At 36.1% G+C, this 20549-nt stretch overlaps 1 protein-coding gene across 1 annotated transcript in view; it reads right to left on the reverse strand.

The window, feature by feature from the left end:
* Positions 1-15008: 15008 nt before the first annotated feature.
* Positions 15009-20549, reverse strand: part of SAMTOR (S-adenosylmethionine sensor upstream of mTORC1) — a 118473-nt gene continuing 112932 nt past the window's right edge. Inside the window, exon 5 of the mRNA XM_004046071.3 lies at positions 15009-18235. Within this exon, the coding sequence (XP_004046119.1) occupies positions 17606-18235 (630 nt within the window). The 3' untranslated portion in view covers positions 15009-17605. The remainder of the gene's footprint in view (positions 18236-20549) is intronic.

Here is a 20549-nt window from a genome sequence, read left to right on the forward strand (position 1 = left end):
TCTAATGTATTAGTTGTAAAAGTGCCTCCTATCACTTCATATTTTTAATTAATACACTTAGTTTTAATGTCTTTTATCTGTTCTCCATGTACTCTCAAAAGTATCTTTTTCAATGCATTCCACTGGTTTATTTTCTCTCTGCCTCACTCTTTATCTGTTCATTATTTGTTTATTTATTTATTTATTTATTTTGAGGCGGAATCTCGTTCTGTTGCCTAGGCTGGAGTACAGTGGCACGATCTCAGCTCACTGCAACCTCTGCCTCCCGGGTTTAAGTGATTCTCATGCCTCAGCCTCCCGAGTAGCTGGGACTACAGGGGTGCACCACCATGCTCAGCTAATTTTTGTATTTTTAGTAGAGACAGAGTTTCTCCATGTTGGCCAAGATGGTCTTGAACTCCTGACCTCGTGATCCATCTGCCTCAGCCTCTCAAAGTGCTGGGATTACAGGCATGAGCCTCCGTGCCCGGCCTGTTCATTATTTATTATATGAAGTGTATAGGGTAGTGATTAAGACCAGCAAAAGTTCTGGAGCTATTGACTGCCTGAGTTTGAATCCATCTGTGCCACTTACTATCTCTGTTTCCCACGTGTACAATAGAAATAGTAATAATATTTAATTCATAGGGTTGTTGTGAGAATTAAATGAGTTAATATATGTCAGGTATTTAGAACAGTAAATACCTTACAGTAAGGTTCTCAATTATCTTAGCCTGACAGTAAGTTCCCAGTTGTTAGCCATTTTCATTTTTATATAGGCTAATTGAGCCAGGCTTCTTTCAGTTTTCCTCTTCTTTCATTTTTCAGACTGGCACCTTAGTACCTAGAGTTCAGCAGGGAGGCCAGGAACCTTATTAGGAAGTAGGGAGAGGGGAGAAGTCTACAAATACTCATAATGTAATATCCATTCTTTTATCTTTGTCACATCTAATTATAAAAACAAAGACAAAAGAATAACTTCTGACTTTTACATGTAAACAGATTTAGCCCTATATTGCTTCCCCCTTTCCTCCTGCTTATCCAACTCTCACATATATCCTAAGATTTTAATAGTTTTTCTTCAATTGTGTAATAATTTTTAAGTGTGTTTATTTTAGTGTTTACCACATTTCCTTTAATACTGTAACCCAAATTATATCTGAAGTAGTGGCCCATAAGCTGTAAGGGAAATGTTTAAATAGACAGATTTTGAGATTTCAAACAAAATCTCCAGACCTGAATTCTTTGATATCCTCATTCCCAGGAGATTGTGATAAATGCCAGGTTTGAGAACCACTGTTTTAACCAATTGAGAAATGAAACAAAGTGAAAACTCAAGACTGGTGAGGGTAGTTGGGGAGAGTGGTGATGTGGTTGACCATTCTTTCTCTATTAGCTTGGAAGATCTATATTCTAGCTCTCATTCTACATCTCTGACTACTTTTTCTTCATTTTGTTTGTTCCAGTTTTTAAAAAACAGATCCCACTTTCTCTTAAATAGGTTCCCCGCCCCCCAACCCGGAGTCTATTTTGGTCCTCTCTTCCTTTGTTTGCTCTCTTAGTTAGATCTTAATATTAACTCTCACTTTTCTGCAAGCCTGTTCCCCAAGCCTGTTATACCTCAAGCTCTCAGGAAACCGAGGTCACATTTTAAACTTGTCTAAATTCTGTATCTCTGAAAACAAACCCTTCCCCTCTCATCTTTCTCTTTCATTCATTATGTATTCTCTACTCATCACCTGGGCTCCACCCTCTTCTCTTTCTACTGCCTCTATCAAAATTCATGCTCATTTCTGTTGGAATGCACTATAGCGTCCCCTCCACCTTCTGCCTCTTTAGTGCATCCTGGTATCAGATTAACCTTCCTAAAATATTGTTCTATTATAGTGTAATGATTACACAATATAAAAAAAAACTTTTAGGTTCGGGGGTACATGTGAGGATTTGTTACATAGGTAAATTCATGTCATGGGAGTTTGTTGTACAGATTATTTCATCACCCAGGAATTAAGCCCAATACCCAATAGTCATCTTGCTCCTCTCTCTCCTCCCACCCTGCACCTTCAAGTACACCCATGTCTGTCGTTTCTGTCTTTGCGTTGGTAAGTTCTCTTCATTTAGCTCCCAATTGTGAGAATAAGCCGTATTCTGTAACACAGGTTTTCTGTTCCTGCGTTGTTTGCTAAGGATAATAGCCTGCAGCTCCATCCATATTCCCACAAGACATGATCTCATTCTTTTTTATGGCTGCATCTGTCACACAATTCTTAAGCTCAAAATCTTTCAATGATTGTTCAGTTTATATACAGTTCAGATTATTCAGCTTGATAGCCGAGAACTTCCAAAAATATCTCATGAACTATTATTATATCTCTTATTCCTAATATTTCTCTTTACTGCCCTAAACTCTATCAACTGGAAATGCTCCCTAATTAAGGGCCCTCATTTCCCCTCTCCGTGTTCTCATCCATTTCTCTGCCTAGAATATGTTTTCTGCTTTACTTGTTCTATAACCTTAGCTTTTCCTTCAAAGCTCATTTCAAATGCCACTTGCTCTAGGAAGTTTTCCCTGAGTACCATAGGTGCAAATGGTATCTTCCTTTGAATTCTCATAGATTTTATCTGTCAAGTGAGTAAAGACACTTCACATTTTTTTCATTTATTTTCCTGCTGTTATTTTAATTTTAAAATGTACTGACTACATTAATTCACACAATTCAAACAAGTAAAACTATGTAGAGTGAAGAGTGGGAGTTCTTCAGTGCTTTGCCAAAGCCATTCCCATACCTACAGGAACACAGCATTACTATTTAGTATACTATATCCTTCTAAGTCAGGAGTTCTCAAAATGTTCCTGGTAAACCCCTTGCTTCAAACCACCTGGGGAGCTAGCTAAAAATGGAGGTGCCTGTGCATCAACCCAGCCCTTCCGAATTGGAATCTCTTGGAAGTAGGAACTAGGAAGCTGCACTTTGGTCATTCTTAGTCATACTAAATTTTGAGAATCATCCCTTTTATCTATGCATTAAATAAGAGTTCTTTTCCAAATGTATAATTTTGTTTTTTGTTTGGTTGTTATGTTCCTTCAGCAATGCTATTGACTTTCTTTTCATTTTTAGCAATGTATCTCGGAGATATTCATAAAACAAATGTAGAGATGCACTGTGTGTGTGTGCTTTTTTAAAAATTTTAAACTCTATAGAATAAATTTACCAAGATTGATATAGCTATTTTTCTGTTGATGGACATTTAGGCTTTCCAGTTTTTAATTATTAAGAACAGTGCTTCAGTGAATGTGTAAAATTTACACACATGGTGATAAGTTTATGGAGTAGAAGTTGCTGGGTTAAGTGCATATTCAAAATGCTTATGCTGCTAAATTGTTCCCCAAACAGGCTTTTTGGGTTCATACCAAATTTCCACCAATTGTGAAAGAGAATATTCATATCCCCACAACTGTAATCAGTAGTACATTTTATTTTTCAGTTTGTCAGGCTGGTGGATGAAAAATAGTATTTCCTTGTTGTTTTAATTTGCTCATTTTTTCATGACTGGTGAGGTTGAGCTCCTGATTTTCTTTTTTGCCATTTGTATTTCCTTTTACATGAACTGTCAGTTCTCATTTTTGTTCATGGTTATTATTTATTGAATTGTCTACCACCAATGCTATTGAACTGTCCATTATTTGTCTACTGATTTGAAATGTCATGTTTGTCATACTAACTTCCTATAAGCACATTGAACAGTTTCTGAACTTTTTATTCTCTTCTTTTAATGTATTTGCATTTATCTCCTATCATTTATATTATGGAAGCTTTGTAGTTTGCTTTTCTTTCTTTCTTTCTTTCCTTCTTTTTTTTTTTTTTTGAGACAGTGTATCACTCTGTTGCCCCAGCTAGAGTACAGTGGTGCGATCTTGGCTCACTGCAGCTTCCACCTCCTGGGTTCAAGCGATTCCCCTGCTTCAGCCTCCTGAGCAGCTGGGACTACAGGCATGCGCCACCATGCCCAGCTAATTTTTGTATTTATAGTAGAGATGAGGTTTCACCATATTGGCCAGGCTGGTCTCGAACTCCTGACCTCGTGATCCGCCCACCTCAGCCTCCCAAAGTGCTGGGATTACAGGCGTGAGCCACCGCGCCCGGCTTTTTCTTTCTTTTTTAATTTTAGAGACAGAGTCTCACTCTGTTCCCCACGCTGGAGTGCAGCAGCATGATTATGGCTCACTGCATCCCTGATCTCACAGGCTCCAGACCACAGGTTCATGCCATCATGCCCAGCTAATTATTTATTTTTGGTAGATATGGCATCTTTCTATGTCGCCCAGGCTGGTCTCAAACTGGGACTCGAGGGGCCCTCCCACCTTGGCCTTCCAATGTGCTGGGATTACAGGTATGAACCACTGTACCTGGCCTATAGTCTGCTTTTATATCATCACTTTTACTCTTTTTCAAAAAATTTCTTGGTTATCCCTGTCCATTTTTTCTTTCATATGAAATTTTAATTAGCTTATAAAATCCATACAAAATTGTATTTGAATTTTGATTGAGACTGCAATGAGTTCTAGGTTAATTTGGGGAAGATTTGACAATTTTCCAAATCTGGATATCTCCCCAAAGCACAGACATATTTTTGATATTTAGTCTTCTCATCAGGAAGCTGGCAGTCTCTGCAGTCTTCTGTTCTTTAGTAAAGTTTTAGTATTTTCTTTAAATAGGTCTCAAAACCTTTTAAATATTTTGCTTATTGATAAGTATTTTTATAATTGTTTTGTTTTTGCAAACTTGAATAGGAGTTTTTCCATTATATTTGCTAATTGGTTTTTGCTGATTTTTAGGAAAACTATTGAAGTTTCTTGCAGTTCTAGTAGTTTTTCAGCCATTTCATTTACACTTTTCAGTCAATGATACCATCTATAGATAATGAGTCTTGTCTCTTCCTTTCCAGTTATTGTACCCCATTTATTTATCTTATCTTACTGAATTAGCTAAATCTGTTGGCTCAACATTGAACAGTCATGGTGAGATTGGGCACCATGATTCTTCTGTCTTTAATGAAAGGCTACTAGTGTTTGTTAATCAAATATGAGGTTTTCTATAGGTTTGTGGTAGATGTCTTTTGTGATGTTAAGGAAGATTTCTTCTATTAATCTGAGTTAAAGCTTATTATATGAAAGTGTTAAATAAATGCTTTTTCCAGAATCCAGATGATCATTTGAGTTTTCTCTTTAACTTATATGTTAATTTGGTGGATATAGTGACTTACATTATTACTTACCTGAATTCACTCTTGGAAGGAAAAGAATCCTCTTGGGTAGTAATGAATTGTGTCATATTACTTTTATGTGATTTCTTCTTAGTATTTTATTTAGTTATATGACATTAAGTTATAAGTGAAATTAGCCTGTGAATAGGCAGACTAACGGCCTCACAAAGATGTCCTAATTCGTGAAACCTGTGAATAAGCTACTTTACATAGCAAAAGGGATGTTGCACATATGAGTTAGGTTAACAAATTTGTGCTAAAGAGATTATTCTAGATTATCTACATTGGCCCAATCAAATTGCACAAGTCCTTAAAAAGGGAAAACCTTTCCAGCTGCAACTAGAGAAAGAGATGTAGCAACAGAGGAGAGTTCACAGAGATGTGATGTGAGAAGGACTTGTGCTGATTTTACTGGATTTGAAGACAGAGGAAGCGTACTATGAGCCAAGAAATGGAGGCAGCCTCTATTAGAAAAGACAAGGAAGTAGATTCTCCCCTAGAGCATCTAGAAAAGAATGCAGCTTTGTTGATGCCTTGATTTTAGCTCATGGAGACCCACTTTGGACTTCTGACCTACAGAACTGTAAGATAATAGATTTGTGTTGTGTTAAGCTGGGAAAGTTTGTTAGAGTGGCAATAGAAAATTAACATAGCCTATGGTTTCATCTGTGTGCTCTCCAAGTTTAGAAACAAAACTGTAGCTGAAAAGTTTTCTTTTTCAATGCTTTAAAACAGACTTAAAAAAATCATTTAAGTTTGATAAAATTAAGCTGTTAAACCTGGCTCTTGCGCCTTTTTAAAGGAGAAAAGATTTGATTCTTCAATTTCTTTTGTGACATCTTTTTCTAAACATGTGTTATAATTCTCAAGTATATATTTTGTCTTCCCCACTAGACTGGAAGCTTCTTGAAGGCATAATGTGTCTGATTAATCTTGGTATCTAACTTAGTACGTAAAATAATCCCTTACAGTAATGCAAACATTTATATAGATATCTTATTCAACTTTGCATCCTTACAGCACTATATACAGTGTCTAATGTTTATGAAACTAATTTCAAAAATGTATGGTAATTTAGACAGCTTAATTGATTAGGTAATTCAGATAATATGCTGAGTGAACATGAGCTTTGAAGTCAGGCCTGAGTTAAATCCTGGATGAACCACTTTCCTAACTCTGTAAATTTAGACAGTTGATTAACATCTCAAAGATTCACTTTCCTCACTAGTAAAATGGTAATAATAGTACTTATTTTATAGTGAGGAAATGTTTGTAGAGTGCTTAGCACAATACTGGATACACAATCGTTGCTTTATGTTAGTAAGTTATCAAGATAATTAAAGAATGTTATTTAGAACCAAATGGTATTTTATAAAAATGTTACTTTTTCTGTTGCTCCTGTTGTAATTTTTTAGGCTGTTGTCATGTCAAAAGGGGATACTAAGTTTCCAATCTGTTCTTGAGTATACAGTAATGCGGTCAATAACTTTAGCTGGTGCCTCCAACAAGTATTATCCGTGGATGAGGTTACATCCATCTGAGTACTTTGGAATATGATAGAAGCAACATTTGGCGTGCTTTTATACAGCTCATGAAGTCAGTGCTTTAGAAACTGAATTGAAATGTTTCAAGGGTTTTCTTCCTATTTAATGCTGTGATGTTGCTAATCCCATCCTCCTCTTAAAGCTGGTGATCCTCCTCACATTAACTGCCATTGATATAGTTTGGATAATTGTCCTCACTCAAATCTCATGTTGAAATGTAATTCTCAGTGTTAGAGGTGGGGCCTTGTGGGAGGTGTTTGGGTTATGTGAGTGGATTCCTCATGGCTTGGTGCCTTCCTCTGGGTAGCGAGTTCATTCTCACGAGATCTGGTTGTTTAAAGTGCATGGCCCTCCCCTACTCTCCCTTGCTCCTGCCTTCAGCATGTGAAGTGCGTGCTCCTGCTTTGCCTTCTGCCACAAGTAAAAGCTTCCTGAGGCCTCTCCAGAAGCAGATGCCAGTACTATGCTTCCTGTACAGCCTGCAGAAGCATGAGCCAATTAAGCCTCTTTTCTTATAAATTACCCAGTCTTGAGTATAGCAATGCAAGAGTGGCCTAACACAGCCATCCTTGATATTTATGGAACCCTCTCAGGCTTAATAGTTGACTCAAACACAATGAATAAGTGGTCCCCTGTCTTTGTGAATTCATAGATAAAAAGAAAAGACAATCTTGTGTTGTGACTTGTTTTGTCGTTTCCACTGAAATCTTGTAGGGTAGGTTGTAGTGAAGTGTGTATCTTACATCATTTTCTGGGAATTCATAGGGAAGAAAAATTGAAGATAAGAAAATTTAACACTGATTTTCTTGCTCAATATGGTTCTAAGGAGTTGATATCAGATTTTGAATTGGGTGGTGATGGTGGAGATGAAATAGTGAACGTGTGCAGAGCAGGCAAGACTGAATGAAGAGAAGGAATGGGGCTATTAAAGGCACTTTGCCAAAATAAATAATAGTCGCTATATGTCATATCCCTACTATGTGACAAGATTGTTATCTGCTTTATAGACATCGTTTTTAAACCTATCGATAACCTTGCAAAGTGAATTTTGTGGATTAACAAACAGGCCCTGAGGAGAACTTTGCCCCAGTAAGTTTTCATAGGGTTAGTGATGCAAATCTTTCTGGATACAAAAGCCAGTGGAAAGTAGTACAAATCACGTATCCCTTATACGAATAAAGAAACTGCTGGAGTACCACTTCTCTCCTGGGGTTGAAGAGATCATTTAGGTAAATACTCCTTTTAAAGATGTAAAAGCTAATGATGGTTTACAAACTTGAATTCTTACACTAGCAAGGAGTGGGAGCTGGCCATTGGAGAGAGAGTACTGACGGACGTGGTAAGAAAGTAGGATTTCAGGTTTAGATATAATTCATTTTAATGAATGTGTGGGAATACACAGAAGAGAAATTATATGGCTCCAGGTTACTTAGTATTGATCTAAGCTTCAGTTTATACAAACCAATTTAGACTTTCCTGAAGTATAAATTGAGTTATATCTTAATTATGAGAACATATTGATAAACTAATTAATATAAACAGGACTAGACTACCCCAAAAGATTCATAAACTAAGCATCAGCAGTGGCCCTGTATCATCACAGTTGCATTTTGGAAGGTAAAATTAACCGTTTGGAAATATGTATTCAATCACCTTCTTTATGCAAGGTACTTATTTAGGCTGAAGACACAGGATAGAAAAGGGCTTTGCCCATATATACAGATGAACATGGACAAAGATAAACTTCAGATAATTAGAGCTATGCAGAGACTTTATGGTATTGTGAAGAGACAATTTTCGATTATGTGTAATAGGAAGGTGTCCCAGAGGATGTGGCATTTAAGCAGAGATTTGAATAACAAAAACAAACTAGCCATGGAAATAAAATATAGGAGGAAGAAATTCTAGGCAGAGGGACTAGCTAGTGCAAAGGTGGTCACATGATGTGTGTGTGTGTGTGTGTTTCCCCCTAGGACTCTAATACAGAAGGTGAAGGAGAGAATGGTGGGAAGTTGGATTGGAGAGGTACGGAGGGGCCACATCATTTACATTTGGCCCCTTTATGATAAGGGGTATCTATATTAAAGTAAATTGCCTCTAGATGGATTAAGAACAGTGTGTCATAAAAGTCAAGTGAACAGGTTTCATTTATATGTACCACCAGATGCTGCAGTGCAAGAAATGTTTTCTGTAATGTTTGTTTTTATTTTTTGCCTTGTATTAACGCTAGTGTATTTAAGTTTCCACTGTCAGCCCCTGAAGAGCAGAGCAGACATCTGCTCCTTATAGCACCTAATCCAGTGCCATAGCACAGAAATTCTCAACTAGTAAATCAATATTGATTGAATGGTGTAGACTAGTTAACTATGTTATTGCCACAAATGACTCCTAACTTGAGCTAGTTATCCCACAGATAGTCCTCACAGTTATAAAAAGGGAGCCACAGTGTGTGATGTTCCCCTTCCTGTGTCCATGTATCCATGTGTTCTCATTGTTCAATTCCCACCTATGAGTGAGAACATGTGGTGTTTGGTTTTTTGTCCTTTCGATAGTTTGCTGAGAATGATGGTTTCCAGCTTCATCCATGTCCCTACAAAGGACATGAACTCATCATTTTTTATGGCTGCATAGTATTCCATGGTGTATATGTGCCACATTTTCTTAATCCAGTCTATCATTGTTGGACATTTGGGTTGGTTCCAAGTCTTTGCTATTGTGAATAGTGCCGCAATAAACATATGTGTGCATGTGTCTTTATAGCAGCATGTTTTATAATCCTTTGGGTATATACCCAGTAATGGGATGGCTGGGTCAAATGGTATTTCTAGTTCTAGATCCCTGAGGAATCGCCACACTGTCTTCCACAATGGTTGAACTAGTTTACAGTCCCCCCAACAGTGTAAAAGTGTTCCTATTTCTCCACATCCTCTCCAGCACCTGTTGTTTCCTGACTTTTTAATGATCACCATTCTAACTGGTATGAGATGGTATTTCATTGTGGTTTTGATTTGCATTTCTCTGATGGCCAGTGATGATGAGCATTTTCTCATGTGTCTTTTGGCTGCATAAATGTCTTCTTTTGAGAAGTGTCTGTTCATATCCTTTGCCCACTTTTTGATGGGGTTGTTTTTTCTTGTAAATTTGTTTGAGTTCTTTGTAGATTCTGGATATTAGCCCTTTGTCAGATTAGTAGATTGCAAAATTTTTCTCCCATTCTGTAGGTAGTCTGTTCACTCTGACGGTAGTTTCTTTTGCTGTGCAGAAGCTCTTTAGTTTAATTAGATCCCATTTGTCAATTTTGGCTTTTGTTGCCATTGCTTTTGGTATTTTAGACATGAAGTCCTTGCCCATTCCTATGTCCTAAATGGTATTGCCTAGGTTTTCTTCTAGAGTTTTTATGGTTTTAGGTCTAACATTTAAATCTTTAATCCATCTTGAATTAATTTTTGTATAAGGTGTAAGGAAGGGATCCAGTTTCAGCTTTCTACATATGGCTAGCCAGTTTTCCCAGCACCATTTATTAAATAGGGAATCCTTTCCCCATTTCTTGTCTTTGTCAGGTTTGTCAAAGATCAGATAGTTGTAGATATGTGGCATTATTTCTGAGGGCTCTGTTCTGTTCCATTAGTCTATATCTCTGTTTTTGTACCAGTACCATGCTGTTTTGGTTACTGTAGCCTTGTAGTATAGTTTGAAGTCAGGTAGCATGATGCCTCCAGCCTTGTTCTTTTGGCTTAGGATTGACTTGGCAATGTGGGCTCTTTTTTGGTTCCATATGAACTTTAAAGTAGCTTTTTCCAATTCTGTGAAGAAAGTCATTGGTAGCTTGATGGGGATGGCATCGAATCTATAAATTACCTTGGGCAGTATGGCCATTTTCACAATATTGATTCTTCCTACCCATGAGCATGGAATGTTCTTCCGTTTGTTTGTATCTCTTATTTCATTGAGCAGTGGTTTGTAGTTCTCCTTGAAGAGGTCCTTCACATACCTTGTAAGTTGGATTCCTAGGTATTTTATTCTCTTTGAAGCAATTGTGAATGGGAGTTCACTCATGATTTGGCTGTTTGTCTGTTATTGGTGTATAAGAATGCTTGTGATTTTGCACATTGATTTTGTATCCTGAGACTTTGCTGAAGTTGTTTATCAGCTTAAGGAGATTTTGGGCTGAGACGATGGGGTTTTCTAGATATACAATCATGTCATCTGCAAACAGGGACAATTTGACTTCCTCTTTTCCTAATTGAATACCCTTTCTTTCTCCTGCCCGATTGCCCTGGCCAGAACTTCCAACACTATGTTGAATAGGAGTGGTGAGAGAGGGTATCCATGTCTTGTGCCAGTTTTCAAAGGGAATGCTTCCAGTTTTTGCCCATTCAGCATGATATTGGCTGTGGGTTTGTCATAAATAGCTCTTATTATTTTGAGATACATCCCATCAGGAGGGATAGCATTAGTAGATATACCTAATGTTAAATGACGAGTTAATGCGTGCAGCACACCAACATGGCACATGTATATATATGTAACAAACCTGCACGTTGTGCACATGTACCCTAAAACTTAAGGTATAATAATAATAATAAAAAGAAAATAATAAATAAAAAGGGAACCACAAGGCCTACTAGATCAGTGAAAATTCATTTACTCAAGACAACTCCAAGTACATAATGTCTTAGGTAATACTCTGTATAAAGTGGTTTGTCACAAGAGCTGTGCTTGCTTTCTTTTGAATTTTATGCTTCACATTCTGTGGGAATATTTATTACACAGTATCTCACAGAAGTATTACTATTAACCTATATTTACTTATAATACTATCTTCTACAGCGTGATGTTAAAATCTGATAAATTTTAGGGAGGAAAATGTTTGTCTTTCTTTTTTTCTCAGACAAGCTCTTAGTCTGTTGCCCAGGCTGGAGTGCGTTGGTCTAATCTTGGCTCACTGCAACCTCCGCCTCCCAGGCTCAGGTGATCTTTGTGCCTCAGCGTCCCGAGTAGCGAGGACTACAAGTGCGTGCCACTGCACCTGGCTGATTTTTAAAATTTTTGTGTACAGATGATGTCCCACTATATTGCCAGGCTGGTCTTGAACTCCTGGGCTCAAGGGATCCGCCTACCTTGGCATCTCAAAGTGCTGGGATTACAGATGTGAGCTACCACACCCAGCCTGTTCATTTGATTATAAATAATTTGTTGGAACTTTCTCAGTTATAGAATTGATGTTAGCAGTTCATTTAACCGTAAGACTAAAGGGATGGTTTGTGACATCCTGACTCCCATTCTGTATCTCTTCATTCCAACTGGCACCATTCCCTAGGCCCACAGGGTCTTCCCCACTGCCCTCCCCTCCCCCCACCTGCCCTCACCTTTTCTGGTTACAAGCTCCAGATCATTCCACTTTCCTATCAAAATATGTCTTCTTACTTCCAAATTCCCAAGTCCCTGTTCTACTTCCAACACACTGTACTCCAGTACTTTAATCCGTGGTAATGATTCAGTGGAGCCAGAGAATATAAAGCTCATTATACAGTTAGTTAAGCTGTTAGGCCCTCTTTCTGTCTTAAGCATCTTTCTTCTTGCAGACAGTCTCAAAGATTTTTCCTTCTTCCAGTAATCACCCATTTATTTCCAAGGAATGTTTCATCCATGCCTAGCTTTAGGAAACATGTTATTGCTTGGATTTCTATTGAAAATATCTGTGGCAATTTGGAAACCATTTTTTCCTGACTTCATTATTTTTTCATGTTTTAGCCTGTCAATGCAAAAACTCTTTTATCCAGAGATGCATTATAGAACAGGAGTTTACGGGAGAAGGAAATTAATATTGGCCATGGTCATGTTCGTATTCTTTTTCCTTGTAGAAGACAACAGGCATAGCTAGAGTGGCATTAGCTAACTGTAAAAATGATTTGTAGGTCTAGGGATGAATGTAAATGTAAACAACTTAAATGTGGATTCTATTATAGCTTCACATAGAGTATCTGTGACCACAAATCATATTCTTCTCAGTAGCTGATTTCCCACACCAGTTCAAAGGGCTACAGAAGAAATACTGTCATCAGGACACTACTGAATAGTTTACTTGGATATATGCAATAAAAGGATGCAAGTATATTTTCTCACATTTTCTTCCTAAAGAGTTGCAAACAGGGCTGGATCTAGAAAATACTGTTTCCTTTTTTTGGGGTAATGCTCCCTGCCATTTTTGTGGTTTACATGGGCATTCCAATCCAACAATAGATTTGTTTTACAGCTTTCAAATTATTGACAAATTCAAGAAACAATTCTGCAGTCAATGCCTATGGTCTAATTTTTTGTAGTTTTCCTTTAACTTAAAAACCATAGAAAGAAGTTACCATCTTTGATACTACTGATGGGCCCAAACTTAAAAATTTATGATGCAAAATACTTTTAGCTATCATTTATGATTACTAAAAACAACCATTGACAATAAATATTTTATACTATCACAAAAAGCAGACTAGCTTTCTCATAACTTAGCAAAGGTGTTATGGTTGAAAATAAAATTCAAAATAAGTTGAACTGCTTAACTCATAATTATTAAAAGTTCATACTCTATAGTGCCATATGTAACAAGATTCTCATTTAAAAAAATAGATGCATACTAATTTAGAAACTACTGAGATGGTTATTTTCCTTTTTTGAGACCTAGCTGTCACCCAGGCTGGAGTGCAGTGGTGTGATCTCAGCTCACTGCAACCTCCGCCTTCCAGGTTCATGCGATTCTTGTGCCTCAGCTTCCTGAGTAGCTGGGATTACAGTCACATGCTGCCATGCCTGGCTACGTTTTGTACTTTTAGTAGACATGGAGTTTCATCATGTTGGCTAAGCTGATCTCGAACTCTTGACCTCAAGCAATCCACCCACCTCGGCCTCCCAAACTGTTGGGATCACAGGCGTGAGCCACCCAGAAAACTACTGAGATTCTGAAACAAATTTAGAAAAAAGCATACAAACCAAAGTTTAAGGTACATTTAAAAGGCTTTCCAATTGTTGAGATTTGTATTTCTCTGACAAGAGAAAAACAGGGTTTAGAAAAACCAGCGTATCTCCTTTTACGCATTTAGAGATCTTTAAATTGTTAGCTATTGTAGCCTGCTTGTTCACTGGGTTTTGTAGTGTGTATATATGTAGGCCACCACTAATATACTTTGGGAGCTTTGCATTCACAGTAGCTCATGGATATGACTTTAACATGAATTATCATACTATCATGGTTATGGCAATTCAGTTATTTTTTAAGAATAAAGTTATTATAATACAAACATTCCTCGTAGTAACTGTTTGTATTATGGTTTTTTTTTTTTTGTAACAAAGAATTTGTTTTCTACCTTTGTTATCATTTAACAAGCAATTTACAAAACCAAGAAGGAACCAAATCTTTGACTTACATTTCTGCTGACCTAGTGTGTGGACTCTTGCAGAGGAATAGCATTGCTGCATAGTGCTCAGAAAGTGTGGGAAAACGGAACAAAAAGCTTGAATCCATTTTTTTTTCTGCTTTTACATCAGAATTTATATTTAGGTTATACTTTTCTAGAGGAATGAACAATACATCTCTCTTATCCACAATGTGTAATTTGCTAGTTTTGTGTTTAAAGCTTTTCTTATTTCCTGTTCTTCTTCTGTGAATTAAGGATTTTAAGCAGGGGCAAAACTGTAGCATCAGCAGGTAATCATTCTTGGATACAGACACTAAGTACATGTAGCATGCTTGTCTTCACTCTTAGGGCATAAGCTCCATGAGAGCAGGGGACAATGATCACTCCAATCCTTGCTGCTTTCCCAGCATATAGCACATGGCAGAATTCAAACATTTGTTTAATAAACAACAAACAACAACAAAAAACCTTTCATATCATGAGAAAGACATCTGCTGTCCTGAAAGAACTGATAAATTATGTAGATTACTTAAAAAAAAAAAGAATATGATATGGTTGACATACAATAAAGTAGAATTTATGCTATTGCCCTGCTTCTGCCATAAACATGACAAAACATGACAATGGGAAGTCACCTGAGTTCTCTGGATCTCAGTGAATAAATTTATGACATTAAGGGATTTAACAAAAATGAAACCCAGTGGGAAAATTGTACAAGTCACTCAAGTTCTAAATTGCTTCCCAATGCTGAAATCACTTAGTGAGATACATCAAAGACCACAGAACTTTCGGTTTACAAGTAACAGACAAAGAATACTAGAAAATTTAAAATTTTTAATAAATGTGCTTTGTTCACAAAATGTGAAAAAATACAACAAACACACACGTACATTTTCAGGTATGCTACCTCCCACCACTTGGCAACTACGGTAAAACCACATGATCTAGTCATGATACTGAAGAATCCAACCAAATGATTACCATTTGTTTTTGAAACAACCAAATTATTTTGGAGAACCAGCTGTGAATGTGACAGGAGGCCTCATAACTTCTTTATATCCAAAATGAAATAATTCTTAGGAGTACCCATACAGTATTAGAAGGTCCTATTAACTTCCACTTGTTATTACATACATGATCTGGCATCAAGCTGCAATGACTGCTTATACTTCAATACTTATACACTGAATTGGCTTTGGTGGAATGTGTATCAGTTTAAATCTGTGCCAACCTAATTTGAATAAGCTGAATTTACAGTAACAAATGATATAAATTCAAACAAATTTATACTAAGTGGTAGTAGGTTTTATAAAGAGACTTCCTCAGAGTACTACGTAAAATACATCATGCACACTTTGGAGCATAAGCAGAATCAACATCTGTAAACAATCAGAATTTATAGCACCAACATTTTCGCTGTAACACAAAGGCTGACTCCAGGGTCATACTACACCAGCCTTTCAAAAGCGCTGTTTTCATTTACTTTCAAAGCATTTTCATTTGGTGTATTGTTTTCTTCGCTCTTAAGATATTTACCCAAATCAAAAAGCAAACAGTATGGTAAAAGGTACTACAAAATAGTTCAAAATAGTTCTGTATTATCCTTAACACAGTGCTTTTTTTTTCTTCCCCTTCTCTTGGGGAAGCTACAAGACATAATCCTTTAGTGCTTCACTGGAAAGAACAGTCAATCCTAAATATTAAAGAATCTTATGCTGTTGAAAGTAAATGAAAAATTTCGAGTTACTTGTGGCATATTTGAGCAACCAATATTTATTGCATTTAATCAACTGACTTTAAAAAATTACAATCTTGTTACTTTCATTAATTTAGCATGTGAAATTTAATTAGAAATACTGGGTACATACACTCAACCATTTATATCATAAAGGATAAGTTTTATATTTCTAAATAAAGTTTGACATTCAAAGGTACTACGGCAATTCACAATAAGCACAAAAACATCAGCTTTACCAGAGTAAAGAAGTGCAGTTTATGAAATTTAGGATCAACTATTGAAAATGCAAGTTTCCTTTAAAAACATACAAACATACGCACAACATTAACCATGAAATCTGAAACTGTGATATTTCAGTGCAAAAACCTCAGTATGAGGTAATTTTAATGTAATAACCACTTGAAAAAAAAAATCCACACAGTGGCACTCTTAAAAATGATAGCTTCCATGACAATTGCTGGCTGACAAGACAATGTGGACTAAATGTTCTTAACTGTTTAAACTAATCTTGTCTTGTTTGGACATATATTTTTCCCTAATCATTTGCTTCTGATTCAGAAACACAGAAAGGCATTTATTAATGTGGAAAGGGAAAATTCCCACAGCCAACTAATTGATATATTCAAAGAAAATTTTCTGATAAAGTTTAGATAGAAATTAAGATACCAAAAGGTCAAAACCATTTTATGAGATCACCAACAGAGGGTTAATTTTAGGTTTTTCCATATAATTTGAAACTTGTAGTGCGGCACCTCCTTAACGGAAAGGTGAGGACCCTATCAAAGTTGGTTTCAACAGAACATAAACTCTCTTCCAAGTGCAAACCCTTTCAAAAAGGTGTTTTAGGTCATTATTGAGTATTACATTGTTCCTTGCTTAAATAAAACATTTTGTAAATGAAGCCTAAGTTTAAGAAAAGTAAAAGTGAACTCTCAGGTAAATATACTTCACACCAAGGCCCAAATCAACAAGAAAGTTATGAAAATACTACTTTGGCAATGGTGTTTATTGGATAGGGCTAATAAAATTAGAATACACACTTTGGGGGACATCTCTCCCCCAATGTCTGATGCTGTCAAATGAGCTTTTAATATAAGGAAGAAAGAAAAAGAATTATCACCAATTACAAAAAGTTCAGTAAATATTGGATCATCAGACAAAAAAGGAACATAATATGACTTTCTGTAACATCACAATTTTAGTTAGAAAAAAGAAAAAGATAAGTGCATCACAAAACAACTAACCGATCTATTTTTCTGTATCACATTTAACTTGTGAGTCATCAAAGTGCAATCTACAGCTTTCTACATCTTAAAGTTTTCCATTCAATGGTTTATAGTCAACATTGAAAAGTTGAAAAGGAAAACATATAGCAAATTATGCTTGTTTTCACAATAGCACTAAAGAGAAAAAGGTACCTTTCTATGATAGTGCTAAATGCTAAAGTAACAGTAGTTTCTGCTATGACATGAGTCACTCTGCATGAAACTTTAAGCTTTCTATATAAGAATAAATTTTAACATTGAGAAGTAGAAAAAAATAGCAAACTCTGTAAACCTCTGCATTTCTTTTATGCAAACCAGGTTTTCAGTACTGAGTTCATGTTAGTATTTCCAATTGGTGTAAGCAATTAGTTTAGGAGCCTGGACTGAAAGGGCCTTTTTGCTTCTATATTAACTTAAAAGTAATATAGGGTCTTCTAGCTCATAGAAAGGAATAGAGCTGGCTTGACTTTCTCCAGAATCTGAGTCATATGGCGCATCAGGGAGTTCTGTGAAACCATATGCTAGTTGTTCATCTTCTATATCTGATCGAACATAGCAGGAAGGGTTAGAATATTCCTCATCTTCTATACTGTTGAAATCTTGAGGAATATATAACATTCCTGGGTAGTTCCTACTAACCAAGTCACTTGTGGTTTTTAGAGAGATTTTCCTAAATGCCATCAGATGCATATGTGAAAATTTTGAGTACTTGAAGCGTTTAAAGCCCAGGGACTCTATAGCAATCTTCCAGCTTTTCATCATCATAGCATGACGGTTCTGATGGGAGGAATCAGGTGTGATGATTAGTAATAAACCATTTAACACTAACAGTTCATGGGCTTTCTTGCAGCAAATCCATCGCTGGTAAGGAGATGGAAAATAAGAAAGAAGGAGAGAGAAAACAACCACATGGAAAAGCTCTCCAGGAAGAGAATCAATAGGGTTTTTCAGCTGCTTCAAAAAAGCATCTATAGCATCCTGTGCAAGCTGGAGTGGTTGCTGAAGCTGTAAGTTCAGGAAATCACATTTATAGACACTCTGCAGAAACAGAAAACAAGGCATATTAAGAACTTCAAGATTATTTCCACTTTAACACATAGACTTTTCAGCAAACCATTTCACATATCATAGTAATTCCAGCATTGATTATACATTTTTCCTTTTAAATTATTAAACTTGAACAGATGTATTCAACCACAACTTTTACAAAAATCTCAAAGTAATTAAGTCCAAAGACCTGCTAATCATCATTTAAATATATATTTTTTTGCCTAACAATTTAAAATGGGAAATAATTTAAGTGTGTATTTTGGGTTGGGACTTACATGAATTTTAATTTGGGTAGGAGTTTACAGGAATGACATTTCTATTTACATTCACTTTAACATTTACAGTTACCAAAAACAAACTAACATAAAAACGCTAAACAAGAAATACCATGAAATAAAGATGAATCAAATAAAGAGGATAATGAAAGAGGCATTATAAAATTTGTACAAGCAGAATGATTCCAAAACTTTAGTTCTTTGAAACTGTTAACTTTAACCATTTAAAAAGTAACCTCAACATCACTTTTATTCTATTAAAAAGTTAATCCCTAGTTTGGAACAAACTAGATTTAGTTAGACAAATGACCATGGGAAACAATACAACAAAGGAATAAACAACATTATATAATTTGCTAAATCTTAAAACTATGGAAATGAATCAGAATAAGAAAGCAATTTTAAAATTAGAAAAAAATTACTCTATCATATACCAATAGTTATTAACAAAGATATGACCTAATACCTTAATCCCTCACTCATGTTAGTGTATATACAAGCTGGCCACATAGTCATCTGGACTGTTTATTAGGAAAAGTGATATGCAATGTTCTAGTACCTGAAAAAAAGATGCTTTTCTTCTTCCCTTTTTCTTAAAGGCAGCTTTATTGATGTGTAAGTGACACAAAAGCATAAGTCTGATAAGTTGTGATGTATTTTTACACTCATGAAACCACTGGCATGGTCGAATTAATGAACAGATCCAACACCCCATAATTTTCCTTATTCCCCTTTATAGTCCCTTCCTTCTCTTCCCCTGCCAGCAGGCAACCATTGAAGTTTGTATTTCCTAGAATGTTATATAAATAATCATTTTGAGATTTTTCTTGCAGGTATTAATAGTTTATTCCTTTTTAAATTGCAGAATGGTATCCCATTGTATCAACGATGTACCACAGTTGGTTTATCCATATACACCTGTTTATGGATATCTGGGTTGTTTCTAGTTTTTGGTTATTACATTTCAAGCTGCTGTGAGTATTCCCATACATGTGTTTGAATCAACATTCTTTAATTTGTCTTGGGGAAATATCTTGGGTGGCTAGATCATACAGTAGGTGGTGTAGTAGGTTTAATTTTTAAATAACTCCCAACTGATTTCAAAAGTGGTTATGTAGTTTCATGTTCCCACCAGGAGTATGTGAGAGTTCCAGTTCCTCCAAATCCTTATCAACTCTTGGTATAGCTAGTCTATTTCATTTTAGTAATTGTAATAAATGTGTAGTGGTATTTCAGTTTTAATCTGCATTTTCCTAATGAGTTAGTGTCGTTTATCATCTTTTCCCGGACTTATTTGCCATCCAGATATCTTCTATGTTAAAGTGTCTGTTCAAATATTTTGCCCATTTAAAAATAATCGGGTTGCTTTAAAAGTTTTAAGTATTTTCTTACTGGGTTTTGAGAGTTCTTTATTTATTCTCGATGCAAGTCCTTTATGATATATGACTTGAAAATATTTTCTCAGTATCATGTGCCTTATCTTTTCATTATTTTAACAGTGTCCTTTGAAGAGCTGAAGTTTTTAATTTTGATGAAGACTAATTTATCAATTTGTTCTTTCTTAGATGTTGCTTTCAAAGTCAGGTCTAAAAAGTCTTTTCCTATCCCAAGGTCATAAAGACTTTTTTTCAAAATGTTTTCCTTTAGTAGTTTTATAGTTTATGGCTTTTTCATTTAGGTCTATGATACATTTTGAGTTTTTGTTTTTTTTTTTTTTTTTTTGAGATGGAGTCTCACTCTGTTGCCCAGACTGGAGTGCAGTAGCGTGATCTTGGCTCACTGCAACCTCCGCCTCCTGGGTTCAAGTGATTCTCCTGCCTCAGACTCCTGAGTAGCTGGGACTACAGGCACGCACCACCATGCCTGGCTAATTTTTGTATTTTTTGTAGAGACAGGGTTTCACCATATTGGCCAGGCTGGTCTCGAACTCCTGATCTTGTGATCCGCCCACCCTGGCCTCCCAAAGTGATGGGATTACAGGCATGATCCACCACACCCGGCCAAGGTCATTTTTTTTATATGGAGTG

This window comes from Gorilla gorilla, chromosome 6 (genome assembly GCF_029281585.2).
Source record: "Gorilla gorilla gorilla isolate KB3781 chromosome 6, NHGRI_mGorGor1-v2.1_pri, whole genome shotgun sequence".
In the NCBI taxonomy this organism is placed as follows: Eukaryota; Metazoa; Chordata; class Mammalia; order Primates; family Hominidae; genus Gorilla; species Gorilla gorilla.